The sequence below is a fragment of the Mustela erminea genome, chromosome 11, assembly GCF_009829155.1.
Source record: "Mustela erminea isolate mMusErm1 chromosome 11, mMusErm1.Pri, whole genome shotgun sequence".
NCBI classification, from domain to species: domain Eukaryota; kingdom Metazoa; phylum Chordata; class Mammalia; order Carnivora; family Mustelidae; genus Mustela; species Mustela erminea.
Genome location: NC_045624.1, coordinates 90,140,028 through 90,157,015, shown reverse-complemented (window position 1 = coordinate 90,157,015; position 16,988 = coordinate 90,140,028). Strand labels below are relative to the sequence as shown.

The window sequence follows — 16,988 nt, the reverse complement described above, 5'->3', positions numbered from 1 at the left end:
GATCTGAGAAGTGCTGGCAGATTTCAGTGGCTCGGTCCCTGTGTCTCACCATCTGGGTCTCACAATGGCAGGTCTAGACCAAGGAAGAGCTCCCTGTTTTATGAATTTTATTAGGAGTTTGTTTGTGTCACACTTTACAATAGTCATCAGATACTCTAAAACAGGCAGCCTGTGTCTACTGTAAAAGGAAATTACGTTCCTGGGAGAATACAGATTGCAAAGAGGCCAGCAATTGGAGCTTGGGTAATTCTGCTCCCAATTTTAACCATGATTGAGATCAGGAAGAAGTGCAGAGAGTACCCAGTGGTTGTGCATTGGGAAGCTGTTGCCATGAGTGGAAACAGAGAAAAGAGGATACAGCCCAGACCTAAAGAAGTTTTATGGTGCACTGTCTTATTTTCCCAGGAACGCATTCAGAATGGCAGGAAAAGGTCTGCGCCCTTTAGGGAGGGTTAACCTGGCACCTGAGATCTGGCCTCCATGGGAATGACAAGTGGGAGGGGCCGCCCATCTCACCCCCCAGTGGAGAAAACCTGGGAGCTAAGGAAGGTTGAAAAAGATAAACCGCTGGGGCTCCATGGCCAGAACTCGGTCCGGTCCGAAGTAGGGGAAATTGAGACCAAGTTGGGTCAGCGACACAAGCAGACTCGGAGATGAGATAATGAGCTGATCTCCCATCTTGATCTGCTCAGCTTGTGATCCAACCAAACCAGGCATGGGCGGTGCCTCCCAGGGAGCCTTGTTGCTCCAGCTCTGTGAAGGGCTCTGATGTGCACTCATAGACACTCCCTTTTAAATGAAATATCTGGGGGCGGAACCAACTGGGAACGGCCTGCCTGGGAGAGGTGGTGCGCAGGACGGTGGTCCTGGGATACAAGTTAGGCCCTTCCACCGTAACCCCAAATCATCTGATTAGGTCCTGAGCAGAAAGTTAGAACAAAATCTCCCAAACCGGCTTCCAAATTCGTTCATACACCAAGGTGATGTGCAGCGTCTGCGAGTGGTGGCTTCCTCCGCTTCTGGTGGCCTGGCTCAGAGTTCATGGGTTCGTGTGGGGGCATCTCATTGCTCACAGGTGATGGGCTTTGGCAGCTGGTGGGGACCCTCAGAGCTCTCTGCACAGTGTTCTGCAGACTCTGGGGCTACAGACTCTAGGAGTGGGCCCTGTGCCCCACCCATACCCCCAGTAGCTGATCTATCTACAGACTCTGCTGAGCCTTGATTAGCTAAGTTCAAAGTGAAGCCTCCCTGCCCCCACCTCATACTGACCTCTCCCGCTCCAACCTAAGGAGGAAATGTGGAAGAAAACGGTAAAAAAATCAGTAGCAGTTTGAAGAGCTTTGCACCACTCCCCTTTCCATCCTATTTGATAATTAGCCTGTGAATCTGGAGACCCCGAAATTGAATTGCCTTTGAGGTTTGGGGACCACTCTAGACACGGGAGATGGGCTTGTTTCTCCTCTGTGGCTTGTTGAGCCGCGGACCCCACAGATGCCTCCAGCGGTGATGGAGCCCTGGGGCTGGGGGAGGCAGAGAGGCAGGCTAGGCAAGGAACAGCACAGTCGCCGCAGGATGTGATGGATGGAATTGGCATGGCAAGGGTTCCTAACCTTCCGGGGGGCATTGTGTAGGCCCCAGAAGTTAGCTGGGAGCACCAGCTTCATGGACACCACACCTTTTCCTAAGAAGCTGCAGAAACCTTGAGAGGCAGCTACTGAGGGTGAGGGTCAGGAACAGCCACTTTTCTGCAGCCAGGAGGATGGCGGCACAGTCCAGAACATTCCTGATTCCACCAAGGTATCTCCCTTCTGCCTTTTCTCCAAAGCAGAGGGCTCCATGGGCATCCCCTTATGAGGGATAGAATAAGCAGACAAAGGAGATTCATCTCTGCACCCAGAGATGTGTTCTACACCACGGCCAAACGTCCAGATTTCAAGGAGATGTTTATAAAATGGACTGTCTCAGAAAATCTGAGCGTTCTTCTCATGTTGTACTACTGTGTGCTCTGGTCTCTGGCTTCTCTTCTCCGCACAGCAACACTTTCTAGTTACTCCATTGCACCCCGACCCCCCAAATCCATTGCACAAAGTTCTTTGGAAATAAAATGATGTGATAAATATAAAATTATTTTTTAAATGCATCGTGCTCTATACAACCTAAGTGGCACTCTTTATTACTCTCATTATCTGAATGTTGGAAGCATTTCCAGGTCTGGCCAGGTGTATCAGGACAGTTAGAATAGAAGAATGTCTTGCTGGAAGGCTCTTGCCCCAGTTCTGAACCTTACCTTTGGAGCTTTAAATTGGATGTGATGATTCCATTCTCAGATTTCTTTCTCTGTTGTTCATTTACAGCAAACAGAGTTTCTATTCCCAGAAGCAATCATTATTCCTTTGGATACCTGGGGCTGGGTTGCTGGCCAGTCACTCCTACCCAGCAGCCAGCACACAGAATTGAGGGTCTTCCAGTAGCTCTGCACTAGTAATTTTTGTCTTTGTCCACTCCCAGCTGAGCTGCCGTATGTCACTATGGGTGCTTGGGTTTGTTTGTGTTTCTTTAGTGAAAGCGCTTAAGGAAAATGTAGCCCCAGCCCCCATGGAGAAATATTAGCTTATTCACTATTCTTACCTAAAGGGTTTATTTTTTTTCCTAAACACCTTGCCAAAAAATAAATATTTGAAGATTGCTCCATTAAGCAGCAATAAGACAGACACAGTCTGATGCTCTTTAGGTAACGAATAACATTAAAAAGAGTTGATGGCAAAGAAAAATGCAAGGGTGGGCTACCTAAAAGCTCCTTAGGATGGTGTATGTTGTGATTCACGACTCCCACTGAGGGAAGATTGTCCTACTGGCCTCATTCGTAGAGCTGGTCTTGAAGTTCATGGTGATGTATTTTTATTGTAGTTAAATATAAAAACACATAACACAAAATATACCATGTTACTCATTTTTGAGTGTATAGTTCAGCAGTGTAAGTATATTCATACTGCAGTTGAGTAGATCCCCAGAACTTTCTCATCGTACAAACCCAGAGCTCTCTACCCATTACACTGCGCGTGGGGTGTGACTTCTAAGAGCTCCATGTACTCACGGAATGTGCGGAGCTGTCCTCACACACCCCCAGAGACTCGGGCTCACGCTCTGCCCAGGTGTTGCCCTCCCTTCCTCCACTGTTGGCACGTCTGCGGAGGTGCAGTCAGAATTCTGGGCACCGAGAGTCCTTCAAAGCGACCCAGCAACAAAGGCCCAAGTGCTGGGTCCCAAACTGCTGAGAGTAACTGACAGAGAAAGAGATTCTGGAAACCCTGCTCTTTTCTATCAGCCTTGCTTGGATGGACATCACTGAGAGTGGGTGAGTCAGACAGGCCCAGGGATACTAGACTTGGGGTCTGGGACAAGGAATGTGGGTGGCTCCCCAGTATACCATATTCTTGGGGTACCTGGCCGTCTGCCGCCGCTGTGGTTCACTTCCCAGGCCAGTGAGACATCTCTGTCCTCCGCTGTCATGCATGGATGGAATCTTTACCCTGTTAAAGAAATCAGAACTTGTATTTGTTTTCTGGTTGGAGGCATTCTGAAACGTTTCGAGTCCCAGACAGCAGAGATGAGCTAAGAAGCCGAGCCAAAGGATCCCGGCATTCCCCTACCACTAGACGAACTAACTGGAGTGTCTAAGGCGACGTTAGAAATTAGCTATTGATTCGATTGGAGCGTGGGGCAGCCACATACAGAACTGTCGGACAGTAAATTAATGCGGTTTTAAGCACTAACTCTGTTCCTTGTTCCAGCAACCCGAGAAAACGGGACTACTAAGACAAGGCTGAATAGCTATAGTTTGGTTTACCGTTAGGTCTTCAAGGGAGTTAATTAGCCACAGAAGAACCAAATATTTGAGATTTGCAAGGGATAAAGGCATCTAAATGCAGTGATAACTATGTCTTAGATGTACCTCCCTTTCCTGGCATCAAAGAGACAAGTACGGTGTTTGGAATGGAAGCAAAGCCTTCTTAAGTGGGTCAGGTTGCAAGCGGAGATTTGAGGGAAAGGGTGCGATTACGGCGTGTTGATTTTGAGCCTCGTGCTGAGGCAGATACCTCTCTCGGCCCTCTGAGTGTGCTTTTAAAGCAAGGTGAGGTCACAGCCTGTGGTTTAGCACTCACAGACGGGAATTCATTTCCAGGAACTCAGCACTTCCACGCCACCGGGCGTGACCTGGACTAAATTCTCACATATCACGCTGCTCACCCTGTTCCTTTCCACTTCGGTAAGGATCAGTCCTGGTCCTGACTTTTTTTGTTTTGTTTTTAATGTACTTGAGCGATTTAGCTGAAAAATACATAATTTCATGTGATTTGTTTCTGCCTCAGCCTCAAGAATTTCTGATACAGAAAAATGAATAGTTTCACATTTGATGATTGGCCCCCTAGATGTCTTTATGTACTTATTTATCTGTATTTATTTATGTGTTTATTTCAAAAAGAAGCTCATTAAGGACACAGGTTCAGTTGGGCTAAAGGGTTTCTCTATTTTGGACTAGCGTTTGCTGTCTCCTCCTGAGAATGAACTCCCCTCCTCGTGAAGAACCACAGTTTCATTGCGAACAGGCAACACTTACCCGAATGTGTACTTCTGTTTTCACCTAACTTGTGCTTTTTCCCCTGGATCTCTCGAAATAATACTCAGTTTTACAGAATCAGTCCACTTAGGACTGAATGAATATCGAGCATAATGTGCTGAGAAGTGATAACCAAAGTCAGAGGAGGGAAAACTGGGATTTCTGCCTCGGTTCTCAGTCTCCTTCTTACTACATATACCTCAATCGGCATGTATTTCTGTTCTACTTACTAGCGTGTAGACCTCACACAGAGAAGAATAAACAGATGCCTTATATTTTTGCACCCAAACAGTTGCTCCCGATGACCCCAGCAGGAACATAGACGGCGATACCATTATCTTTTCAAATGTTCAAGAAAGATCGAGTGCCGTGTACCAGTGCAACGCCTCTAATGAATACGGATATTTACTGGCGAATGCATTTGTAAATGTGCTGGGTAAGCTCTCCCTTTATTAAATACATGGCAGGTTCCGTTAGTGACTGCTGCTGTTCTCAGCAAAAACGTAGCGAGCCTCTTCTGTGTGCGACGCACAGAGGCCTGGATGCCGCGTGGGGTGTAAGAAGATGGGTAAGACACAGACCTTACCCTAAAGGGTATGGTACTCTGGCCTTCCTGTTCTTTCAGAATGCAACTTTCATAGTGGCCAATTGTTCACTGTAGATGTAATCAAATAGACTGCTCGGTCCACATAGGGTTAGGCTAATTGTTAAGCCCTCAAAAGGAAAATAACATTAATCTGCTATTAGTAACTGAATGTTTCTGCTATTCCATCCTGAAAAACTGGTAAGTTCAACAATGTCATTCTGATTTTTAGAAAATAAATCATTAGTCATGACGTTTGGCCTTTATCCTTGTCACATATGTAAATTTATTTATTAATTCTTTTTTTTAAAAAGATTTTATTTATTTATTTGACAGAGGGAGATGCAGCAAGAGAGGGAACACAAGCACGGGGAGTGGGAGAGGGAGAAGCAGGCTCCCCGCCTAGCAGGGAGCCTAATGCGGGACTCGATCCCAGGACCCTGGGACCATGACCTGAGCTGAAGGCAGTCGCTTAACTGACTGAGCCACCCAGGCGCCTCTATTTATTAATTCTTAATAATACATTTAGAATACTATGGTAGACACAAGCATCTTCTGAAATGTTTGGTGTTTTGTTTTGGTTTTTTGAGTGTCGTTGACACACAATGTTACGCTAGTTTCAGGTGTACAGCTTAGTGATCTCACAAGTGTACACGTGACACTTGTTTTCACCACACGTGTAACTGCTGGCTGTCCTGATAGGACACGACTCCAGTGTCCTTGACTGCGTTCCTGGTACCCTGCTCTATTCCCGGGACTTAGCCATTCCATAACCCGAGGTCTGTCTTTCTCACTCCCTGTCAACCATTTGCCCAACTCCTGAACCTGGTCTCCTCTGGCAACCATCATTATTTAGAGTTCCGATCCTGCTTTTTGTTTGTTGATTTATTTATTTATTTTTTAGATTCCACTTACGGGATATGAGAGGAATCACATGGGCTTTGTCTTTCTCCGTCTGACCAATTTCACTTATCATAATACTATCCAGTTCATCCGGATTACCTGAAATGGAGCAGTCTCATCCTTTTTAAGGCTGTGTAGTATCTCTCTCTCTCTCATACACACACACACACACACACACACCTTCCTTATTCATTTGTCTATCGATGGACACTGAGGTTACTTCCTCGTCCTGGTGATTATAAAAAATGCCGCAGTGAACACAGGGTTGTATCTGTCTCTTTGAGTTAGTGTTTTTGTTTCCCTGGGTAAATACCCCATAGTGGAATTATTGGGTCAGATGACATTTCTATTTTTAATTTTTTGAGGAAACTCCATGCTGTTTTCCACCGTGGCTGCACCAGTTTACATCTCCACCAACAGGGCACGAGGGTTCCTTTTCCTCTACGTCCTCGCCAACACCTGTTGTTTCTTGTCTTCTTGATTTTGCCCATTCTCAGAGGCGTGAGGGGATATCTCGTTGTAGTTTTGATTTGCATTTCCCTGGTAATGAGTGATGCAGACCCTTCCTTGTGTCTCTTGGCCATCTGTAGGTCTTTGGAGAAATGTTTATTCAGGTCCTCTGTGTGAAATGGTTCGTTTATGTCAACATTCCATTTCTCATACTGGACAAAACCACCAAAACATCAAATGTATTAAAATCGTATGTGAGACTTGTTTTCGTGGTGCCGGGGAATTAAATGCCAACTCTTTACGTGTAGCAGACTCCCTTTCAAATGAAATCGTAGTCAGGAAGCCAACCAGTCCTTGGCATGTTTCCTTCATGCTCGAAATGGAGGTCAGTGACTCCCATGCCTAGCTGAGCACACTTCCCGTGTTGCTAGGGTTTGGGGAGGCAGTTCTGATTTCTGGTTCTGTGTTTCGGGTGTCCGCACACTACTGTTTTCTGCCAGCTGTGTGCTTGTCACCACTCTTACCCCCCACCCCCCTCATAACCCCGGGATGAGGATGGGCCCATCACTTAACAAAGATGTACTCGGCCGTTATTTTTGTGCCAGACCCTGACCTAGTTTCTGGGAAGAAAATAATAAAAGTCCCCTTCCCTGCCTGCAAGGGACTCACAGGGTAGTAGGACATCTAGATAAATAAATCACTAAAACCGCATGCCTGAGCAAAATGAGATGTGGGGTATGAGACAGAAGGAGAAAACTTGAATTTCTCCAGCCTGTTGGCTGGTGGTGTCATACCTGACAGAGAACATGGGGGAGAGACCTATGCGTTATGCGGAATGTGAACTTGAATGGCCTTCGAATGCAGTAAAATACAGGGTGGGCCTAAATGTTGGTTTTATTTTAACATTTACTTCACGTTTTTCAACTTTTTTTTAGCTGAGCCACCACGAATCCTTACATCTGCAAATACACTCTATCAGGTCATCACAGACAGGCCTGCTTTACTAGACTGTGCCTTCTTTGGGTCCCCTCTGCCGACCATTGAGTGGTAAGCCACAGCTCTGTTTGTCTTTAATACTTATATTTGCTAAAGCCTTCAATTTCTCCAACAGCACAGTTTCCATCGTACTATTATGATTAAATTCACTCATAGAGATGTATTCACTCCTCGCTCGGTGCTGAATAGTTCTCCACCTACAAGGTATGCAGCCGCACGCCTTGTCAGGCACGGTGCAGGGCAGCGGGGGGCGGGTGGCATGGGAAAAAGTATGATTTTTGAAAATTTAAGGGGTCCAGCCAAGCTCGCTCATGTCTTTTCAGTCCTCCCATCAAACCATCCCCGCTTGGGATTGAGGTGCTTGCTTAGTTTAGCCTGAGCTGGGAGGCACAAGGCGAGGACGGGCAGCAGCTCGGAAGGAAGGAGCGAAAGAAAATTAGAACATTCAGTTCCTGGTTGTCCATCAGGGACTAGACATGGAGCCGGGCTCATGTGAGAACCAAACCAGGTGTGGGATTAAGGACAGTCTCCCCAGGTCTCCACTTCAGGGGCAGAGAGGAGAAGCGTGGTGGTTGGGCAGCTGGTGTCCTAGTGAGGTTGCGAGGTTCCCCTTTAGGTCGACTTTGCCAGACGGTTTTATCCATCCCCACCTTCTGTCAGACAGTAACCAGGAAGCTGAGTGGACGCATACTTTACGTACATGCGTGGTTGGTTTTCTCCCCTGAATATTTTCCTATTCATATGAATCAAAAATCTCTTTAGAATTCAAATCAAACATCTTCATATCGAGTTGGCTTTAGAATTGTGGCTTGCGGATGGACTAAGAATATGTCCCAGGGGGAAGAAAAAGGCCGAAAAGATCTTTTTGCCTGTTTTATCGCCCATGTGGAGATAGAATGGGTAATAATGTGTGTATTAAATATGAATTTAATACAGAAAATTATAATTGAAGTATTTCATATTGTCATCCTAATGCTTCAAGCACCATTTCCTTTTTTTAAAATTTTTTAAAAGAATTTTTTAATTAACTTATAATGTGTTATTTGCTTCCGGGGTAACAGGTCTGTGAATCATCAGGCTTACACACTTCACAGCACTCACCATAGCACATGCCCTCCCCAATGTCCATCACCCAGCCACCCTATCTCTACCTCCCCACCCCCAGCCCCCAGCAACCCTGTTTGCTTCCTGAGATTAAGAGTCTCTTATGGTTTGTCTCCCTCACTGGTCCCATCTTGTTTCATCCTCCCCCCATCCCCTACGATCCCCCGCCCTGCCTCTCAGATTCCTCCTATCAAAGAGATCATATGATAATTCTCTTTCTCTGATTGACTTATTTCATCAAGCACCATTTCTCATGAAATGTCCCAGTTTTACCTCCTGCCTTCCATGGATCCCTCTGACTTGCAGGCATCCAATCCGGGAGGTCTTTTGCAGATTCTAACGTCTCTGAGCTTGATACTATAACACAAATGACCGTGTGTTGATCTCCAATGTGGCAATCTATGTCTGACTTCAAATTATGATTTTTTTCCTATTCCCATTGTGATAATTTCTGTAATGAAGGTTCAAGGGAGCTAAAGGTAGTGCCCTTCGTGAAGATATTTATGTTTTGCATGAAAATGGCACTTTGGAAATTCCTGTGGCCCAAAAGGACAGTACGGGAACATACACATGTGTTGCAAGGAATAAATTAGGAATGGCAAAGAATGAAGTTCACTTAGAAATCAAAGGTAAGGTGGAGGTGATGAAGTTCTTTCAGGTATGACGTGACATTGAGCAAATTCCTCAACTTTGGCAACAGATAACAATAGCTAAATTTCAGATGCAACAAGGATCATTAAACAGCCGGAATATGCAGTTGTGCAAAGAGGGGGCACGGTGTCCTTCGAATGCAAGGTGAAACACGATCACACCTTAATCCCCACCATCACGTGGCTGAAGGACAGTGGTGAGCTGCCCAATGACGGAAGGTATTTGAAGACCATTACTTTTTTTTTTTTTAAGATTTTATTTATTTATTTGACACAGAAAGAGAGAGACAGTGAGAGAGGGAACACAAGCAGGGGCAGTGGGAGAGGGAGAAACAGGCTTCCCGCTGAGCAGGGAGCCTGATGCAGGGCTCGATCCTAGGACCTTGGGATATGACCTGAGCCAAAGGCAGACGCTTAACAACTGAGCCACCCAGGATCCCCTTGAAGATCATTTCCTTCCTTTCTCCTCTCTGCCTCTTTGAGCAGCTCAGAACTAAAGGTTTATTGTAGAGTGACTTTTTGGTGGTGTTTTTAAAGTTTGTGAAATCTGGTCTCCCCACCCTCCCCCCAAAAAAGTGCATTTTCTCCCAAAATGTGCAGACCTAAAAAGGTATCGAGTTATTGAAATCAGACCCTGAGAATGTTTGTTTGTCTTTGTGTGCTGGGCTCCTATGTAATTCAGGATGGGAAAAAAACCTTTCAGGCCTTGGATGACTTCCATTGTTTTCTACCTTGTACAGTGAAGTCTCGACAGATGTTTTCATTACCATTCTACAAATAAGCAGAAATGCGATCGCTTTAATCAGCAGAGTGCACCTAAATCCTTGTCGGTATTTTAAAGGACACCGGTTTTCATTCAAATAGGGAATTTTCTTTTGATCACTTGAAGCCAGTAGAAAGGGGGCGGGGGAACAGGTAAAAATTTAAAAGAGCGTAGACATGTTGCGGTCCTTGAACTTGGAATGGAAGAAAAGGCTCGGTGAAGCCTCAGTTTGAAGGAATAGGTATGGAGCTGACTACAGGAAGCTTAACGGTCACGGAGGCTACCAGCATGGCCTCCTAGTGGAAGGAATGCCCTGTGCTGGTGGAAATGGCCCCTGTGGTTTGCTTGCAAGTGTGCCTAAGCAGTGCATGTAGCTTAACCACCCCTAAACAAAACAAAACAAAACAAAACAAAGCAAAAACAACTATGTGACCTTCTCCTCTATACCGAGGACTTCCATCTAATTCTATGCTTCCCACTGGCCAGGCTTTTTTTTTTTTTTTTTTTTTTTAAGATTTTATTTATTTACTTGAGGGAGAACAGGAGAGAGCACAAGCAGAGGGAGAGGGAACAGCAGGGGGGGAGAAGAAGCAGGCTCCCGCTGAGCAGGGGGCAGATTGTGGACCCTGAGATCATGACCTGAGCTGAAGGCAGATGCTTAACTGACTGAGCCACCCAGGCGCCCCCCCCCCCCCCCCCCCCCCGCTGACCAGTTTTATTTGTAGCATCAGAGCTGGTGACGATGAAAAGGAAATAGGAAGAAATGACTATGGAGTGAAGGTGGCTAAAGCTTTAACTTGGAAATACCCTGCAAAGACTGTGAATGATTTACGCATCCTCATTAAAATCATGCACGAATTCTATTTCCATGGATTTTTGACCTACTGAGTAATTTCTCATGCCGGCGAGTGACCCCCTAGAGAACTCTCCGTGGTGCTTGCCGACCTAAATCATCCTGTTGCTTGTGATAAAGTCGATAATATTCTTTGCATTCACTTTCTCCCATGAGACATTATGCATGCGGCCAAAATGACACAAAATTTCCACAGTCAGTGATAAATTATTTTAAAATAAACGCTTTGTTAGAAATGGAGCTGGATGAGTGCTGTTCAGATGTTTCTTAGCAGCAGAAGCCACAGGAAAGCCTACTGGTGAGGGTGACTACAGCTTCCCCCAACCCCCTCTCTGGGTGCCCCTCTGGTCTTCAGGAAAGAGCCTAACCTTCCAAGGGCATGCTTGAAATGACTTGACATCCCTTCTAACCCAAGCTTCTGATCCATTCTAATTGTCTTCCAGCTTTCGTCATGATCGAAGTGAGAGGTATTTTTTGGATTTCTGCTCTAACGAGCCACAAATGTTTGTCCTCTCTCTCTCTGTTTCGAATTCACAGAGTTTCTTTCATGCCAGGAAAGCAAGCATCCGTCACCTGTGGTCGGGTGTCCGTTTCAGCTGCTCTGAACCTGTTCTCTTGACAGGTTCACTGTGGACAAAGACCACTTGGTGGTGGCTGATGTATGGGACAACGATGGTGGGACCTACACGTGTGTGGCCAACACAACTCTCGACAACGTTTCTGCCAGTGCCGTGCTGAGCGTTGTTGGTAAGAATGCGAACACACCCAGCCCCCTGGCTGCCTTGTGTTAGGTCGGAAAGAAAACCGTCCAGAGTAAATGTTTGCTTGTTACAGTTCCACAGTTCTGCAGGGGAGTTAAATACCTGCATTTTTCTTCTTTGTGAGATGCCTTTGAGGCAGTCATTTCAGTGTCAATATACTATTATAGCAGCAATGGAATAAAATGATGGCTGTGCGTAATAGTGATTTTTTTATAAGAAAATCGGGAGAAATAGTGTACTTTGATTTAAGATTGAAGGATTCCCCCAACCCCCACCACATTGTTACTGCATGTTTATCAATGCCGTGTCCCACAACTAAGCTTACAGCTTGGTTTTAGAATCTTAATCACAGTCGGTCTTTGTCTTCTTGTGCTATCTTATATCTTTCCATGACTAATTTTGATTAAAATCCTTTATATTAATGTCCTTTCTAGCTCCTACTCCAACTCCAGCTCCTACTTACGGTAAACTAATATGAGTCTTCTTTCTCTGTTTTCTGTCAAACATGTTCACATGTGCAAAAAGAAAAAAAATTTAATTCTTCCCTTTTCTCTACCACATCACTGATTGTGTTGCCTTAAGGACGAGGGCTCTGTCCAGCGTTCGGTTCTGTTGCTCATTTACTGTCATAAATCATTTCTTCATTAGAGCTTGGGAATGTTTCACTGAGTGCAATACCACTCATTGCTAAATATTTCATGTGTTATTATAAAGTCATTTCAATCGATAAAAGTCCTCTTTGGTATAATTTCCTTGTATAGCATCGTGCTATTTCAAAAGCTGTCCTCCACGGTTTCCAGAATTTAAAAAAAAAAAAATCTCAAAGACCATTCCACAGAGTAGTTTTTAATTTTAGTCTATTAAAAGTTGTCTTGGAAACATAAACGTTTGGGGATTCCATTTTCCATAAATTAACATAGGAAAACAATGGATGTTTAGAACATGTGGTCTTTGTATTAGAGATAAACAACTCATTTCATTAAAAAAACATAAATCACTAAAGGAAGGCAGTTCCAGGTTGTGTGATTTTTCTGAGCCTGGAAAATAAATCAGAAATTATTTCCAGAACTCTTTTTGACTAAAGAATCCTCATCTTTATTCAGCTTGTAAGTACAAAAATTAAAATTAATTTTATGGCATAAAACTCAGCTGGATTTTACATGGCATCATTAGTCAGGGTATAGAAGAGCTGTCCCTTGGTAGACATTCACTCTTTCTTTACTGATAGGGAAGAAGTGCCCGTATTTTCATATGGGCTCTGGTTCCCTAAGAGCCACAATCACTCCCAAGAGCAAGGTCAGGAAAGAGTCCAGAGGGAAATGTTAACTCTCTGGATCTCAGACGTACCTTTAGAAGAGGCAGACATGCTCCTGGGACACCTTTGTCCCAACAGGTGTCTGTCCCCTACTGTCCTCTGAGAATAAACATGCCATGTCCCCATGTGCCCTTTCAACTGTTGTACTGAGCATCTGCATGAGGTGTGCATGCTGAGGGCTACACAGTCTTAGAATTCGCCCAAAAATAAATAAAAATAAATAAAATAAAGTGTTCTCCAGGAGCTCCAAAATCTGTAATTGCATGCACGCATTTCAGAAAGAACGAAGTCTTCTTGAGCAGTATGTTATATTTGCCTGTATCGGTCTTCTGGCATTTCCTATTCTCTGTCTCTCATTTATTAGAATTAAAGCTTCAGTATTATTTCTTCTGTCTGTGCTCCTTCATGTCTATGAGAAGACACATTGAGGGTGCTGGTGAACCATGCGTGCCCACCTCACTGGTTTTGGTCACAAGGGATTTGGTTTCATTTGAAAAAGGAACAAGCAGAACTCATTGATGGTTTGTCTTGGGTGTGCTCATGTGTCCCCAGCAACCTCAGTGTCTCCCGTTTCATTTCAGATGCATGCTCATTGCCCATTAAAAGTGTGCTGTGTCTTTAAGATGCTCCCCCCCAAACCCCCCAACCCCTGTGAAGAGTATCATTAGGAAGTATCATAAGGATGGATGGTTAACTGTGGTATGTGTGTTCCATCTACAGATGTCCCAAATCCTCCCTTTGATTTAGAATTGACAGATCAACTCGACAAAAGTGTTCAGCTGTCGTGGACGCCAGGCAACGACAACAACAGCCCTATCACAAGTACGTCATAGCCTTGTCTTGGTCACTGATAAATTTCAGGACCATTTCCGAAGCACTTTATCACATGCAATTGAAAGTCCTTACAGAGAGATTTTCTGGCATTCTGTTTCATTACTAACAGAACAAAAATGTTTATCTATCGCAGTCTTCTCTTCGGAGCCTGAGTTATTCCCAGTTACAGCCTCTGGGATAGGTCACCACTTAGTTGCCAAAGATGTTAACTAAGCAAATACACTTGCATTTTCTGTATGCGATCGGTCAGAATCACCTTAAATCTCCACCATAGTTGGATGACTCATTGTGAGCTGTTTGTTTTGCCCATTAATGCGGGAGGAACTGGCACCATTCTGCCAGCATATATGTTAGGAAACTGAGATTTGGTGACGAAAGTGGTTTTGCGGACCCACAATTAGTCACAGAGGTGGATGTGGACAGTAGGTATGTTACCTTCCAGGGTGGGCCTCTTTCCTCCCATCAACCCCTGTGAAAAGAGGCACATTCCACAGTTTCCGCTCCTGGCCATCAGGACGCTAGCTTAGGGAGCAGAGTCGAGGGAGGGGGGGCCACCGTAAGGATGCTGGAAGAGCTCCATAAAATTAGACTCCCAAGGTGCTTAGGTGTTTGAAAACTAAAAAGCTACTTGAGAGAGTATCACATGCCCATAATATATTATGAGCTCATTCCTGTGCTGAAGGAAAGCTACATTCCTTTCTGACCTCAGATTACTCCAAAGAGATATGTGTGTTGGTTTTCTGCACCCACAGGCAAAGCGGAATACTTCCACTGAAATTCGACAAAAACCTCCTCTCCATCTTCTGTTATTAAGAGGTGTTCTTTCCTCAACTGCGTTTTCAGTCCTTGATCAGAACCCTCATTCATTCGTGCTGAATCTTCCAGTCAATTCAATATAATAGCCAGATTTAGCTGGTTAGGACGTGTCGAGACTCTTTGTACCTATACTAAAATGATACCATTAGATTGCAAAGCATTTCTACTCATTCATTCATTCATTCAACAGATATTTACAGAATGCCTATTATGTAGCAGGCATTGTTCTAAAACAAAACAGTCAAAACTCTCTGCCCATATGGAGCTTATATTTGAGCTGAGGCCACAAATAAAATAAAATTAATAATAATATATTATGGTGTTGTCTATAATATCATTCTATGGGGGTACATATGTAAAATGCTGTACGCATTGTAAATGCATATGTGTGTGTAGAACACACACACACTGCTCAGATCTCCCTTCAGAAGAGAAACCTCCACGAGGAGTGCTCACAGCAGGCTCCTTCTGCGGCACCTTTCGGAAGGATCTGCTCAGTGTGCACATGAGACCATGCTCTTCCTGAGCTCCTGCACCTACCAAGGGCTGGAGTTTAAGCTGTGCAGGCCTTGGAGGCCATTGTCAGGGTTGGAAGTCACTGGAGGGATTTAAGTAGAGGAGTGATTAATGGATCACTCTGGCTATTCTATTGAAAATGGTCTAGGGCGCCTGGCTGGCGCAGTCAGTTGAGTGTCAGACTCTTGGTTTTGGTTCAGGTCATGATCTCAGGGTTGTGAGATCGAGCCCCAAGTCGGGCTCTGCGCTGAGTGCAGAGTCTGCTTGACATTCTCTCTCCCCCTCCCCGCACCCCTCCCGCTCATGCACACTCTCTCTCTCCCAAATAAGTAAGTAAATGTTTAAAAAAAAAAAGAAAAGTCTCTAGAAGAACAAGAGGGGGAACAGGGAGACTGGGTAGGACCACAGTTCTCTGTGAAGTATCTTAGCAAACTCACAAGGGTGAGTTTGGACATGTTTACAGTTTTGACTTTTAAATGCTGATGTTTAAAAAACAGTCACCTCTGCCAGACGCCACATGAAATACAAGCTCAAGGCAATTTTCCGCTCCCACATGCTCTGTGGTACTGTATGGAGATGTACCCACATACAGTGGTACTGTATGGAGATGATGCCATTCCTGCAAAGCCTTTGCTATGGTAAAAAGCAAGGACCAAGTGAAAATCAGTGTGTGACAGGGAGTGGGGAACGTGGTGGCCAATCTCTTCACGAGGTTCGAGAAGCAGTGCCAAAGAGGTCGTAAGTTGGGAAGACATGAGTATTTATTAAGTTGTATGGACCTAACTACTTACATGGAAATGTTAGATATTTCTTTTGGCCTAAGGGAACCATGAAGAAAATTACTGAGACACTGAGAAAATATGGGAACTCATGAGTTGGGAGGCTTTGCAGTGATTCACACGAGAGTCAGAGAACAGTGGCTTGGCATAGGGCCGACAGGGACAGAGGTACCTCGCTCACCTGTGGTCAGATTTTGTGTGTTCTAAAGGTACAGCCAACAAAACTCCAGAGAGTATGAATCAAAGAGGGGCTCCAAGACAGGACTCGAGCTACTTAGCTTTGAAGCACTGCAACACAGAGCATTCTACTTTGTCTTTGTGTCTGTAATTCACATCACTGCACATGGGCACATTATAGGCAATTAGTAAATATCTAAATACCTGGTTTTTTAAACCAGGGTAAAACAGGTACATGCCACAGATTTTTAGTAGGAAGTAAGTCTTCCTCCCACCTCTCTCTGCCCCTTTCTCCCAGACCCCAGTGCTGTCAGTGTGTATACTCTGGGATGAGTACATGTATATTCAAACGTACAATAGGTGTGTACATTACAGTCCATCTTTGCCCTCTTACCCAAGTGTTCCACACTGTTCTATACCCTACTTGGTTACACTGAACAATGAAGCTCAGAAATCTTTCCATTTCAGAGGCATATGGAGGAGCCCCCTTCAGTTTTTACAGCTGCAGGATATCCCACTATGTGGATACACCATAATTTATGTGATCAGTGTCCTGGTGATGAACACTTACGTGGCTGGCAATTAGCTTGTTTCAGCTGCAAACAGTGCTGTAATGTGCATTCTTCCTCCTGTGTCTCTGAGCGTATGCATGAGCACATGTATTCGAAATACATTGGTAGGAGTTATCATTCCTCAGTCAAAGGCTATCTGAATTGATTACCATGAGATGTTCTAAATTGTCCTCTGTAGAAGTTGTGTCAATTTACCCTTCCCAGAAAGAAAGTAGGAGAATGCTTGTTTCCCTGTGTAATAGTCAAAAGGTATGTTAAACTTTTGATTGCTGCCAGTCTGTTTAATGGAAAGTAGTAT

At 44.6% G+C, this 16,988-nt stretch overlaps 1 protein-coding gene across 29 annotated transcripts in view; it reads left to right on the top strand.

The window, feature by feature from the left end:
- Positions 1 to 16,988, top strand: part of NRCAM (neuronal cell adhesion molecule) — a 268,299-nt gene that overhangs the window by 217,376 nt on the left and 33,935 nt on the right. For 20 of the 29 annotated variants that reach the window (XM_032304574.1, XM_032304589.1, XM_032304603.1 and 17 more), the window contains 7 exons: positions 4,911 to 5,054; positions 7,490 to 7,601; positions 9,117 to 9,283; positions 9,376 to 9,523; positions 11,543 to 11,667; positions 12,116 to 12,145; positions 13,717 to 13,818. In XM_032304574.1, the coding sequence (XP_032160465.1) occupies positions 4,911 to 5,054; positions 7,490 to 7,601; positions 9,117 to 9,283; positions 9,376 to 9,523; positions 11,543 to 11,667; positions 12,116 to 12,145; positions 13,717 to 13,818 (828 nt within the window). The remainder of the gene's footprint in view (positions 1 to 4,910; positions 5,055 to 7,489; positions 7,602 to 9,116; positions 9,284 to 9,375; positions 9,524 to 11,542; positions 11,668 to 12,115; positions 12,146 to 13,716; positions 13,819 to 16,988) is intronic. The other 9 variants (XM_032304601.1, XM_032304599.1, XM_032304596.1 and 6 more) reach the window with 1 other exon arrangement.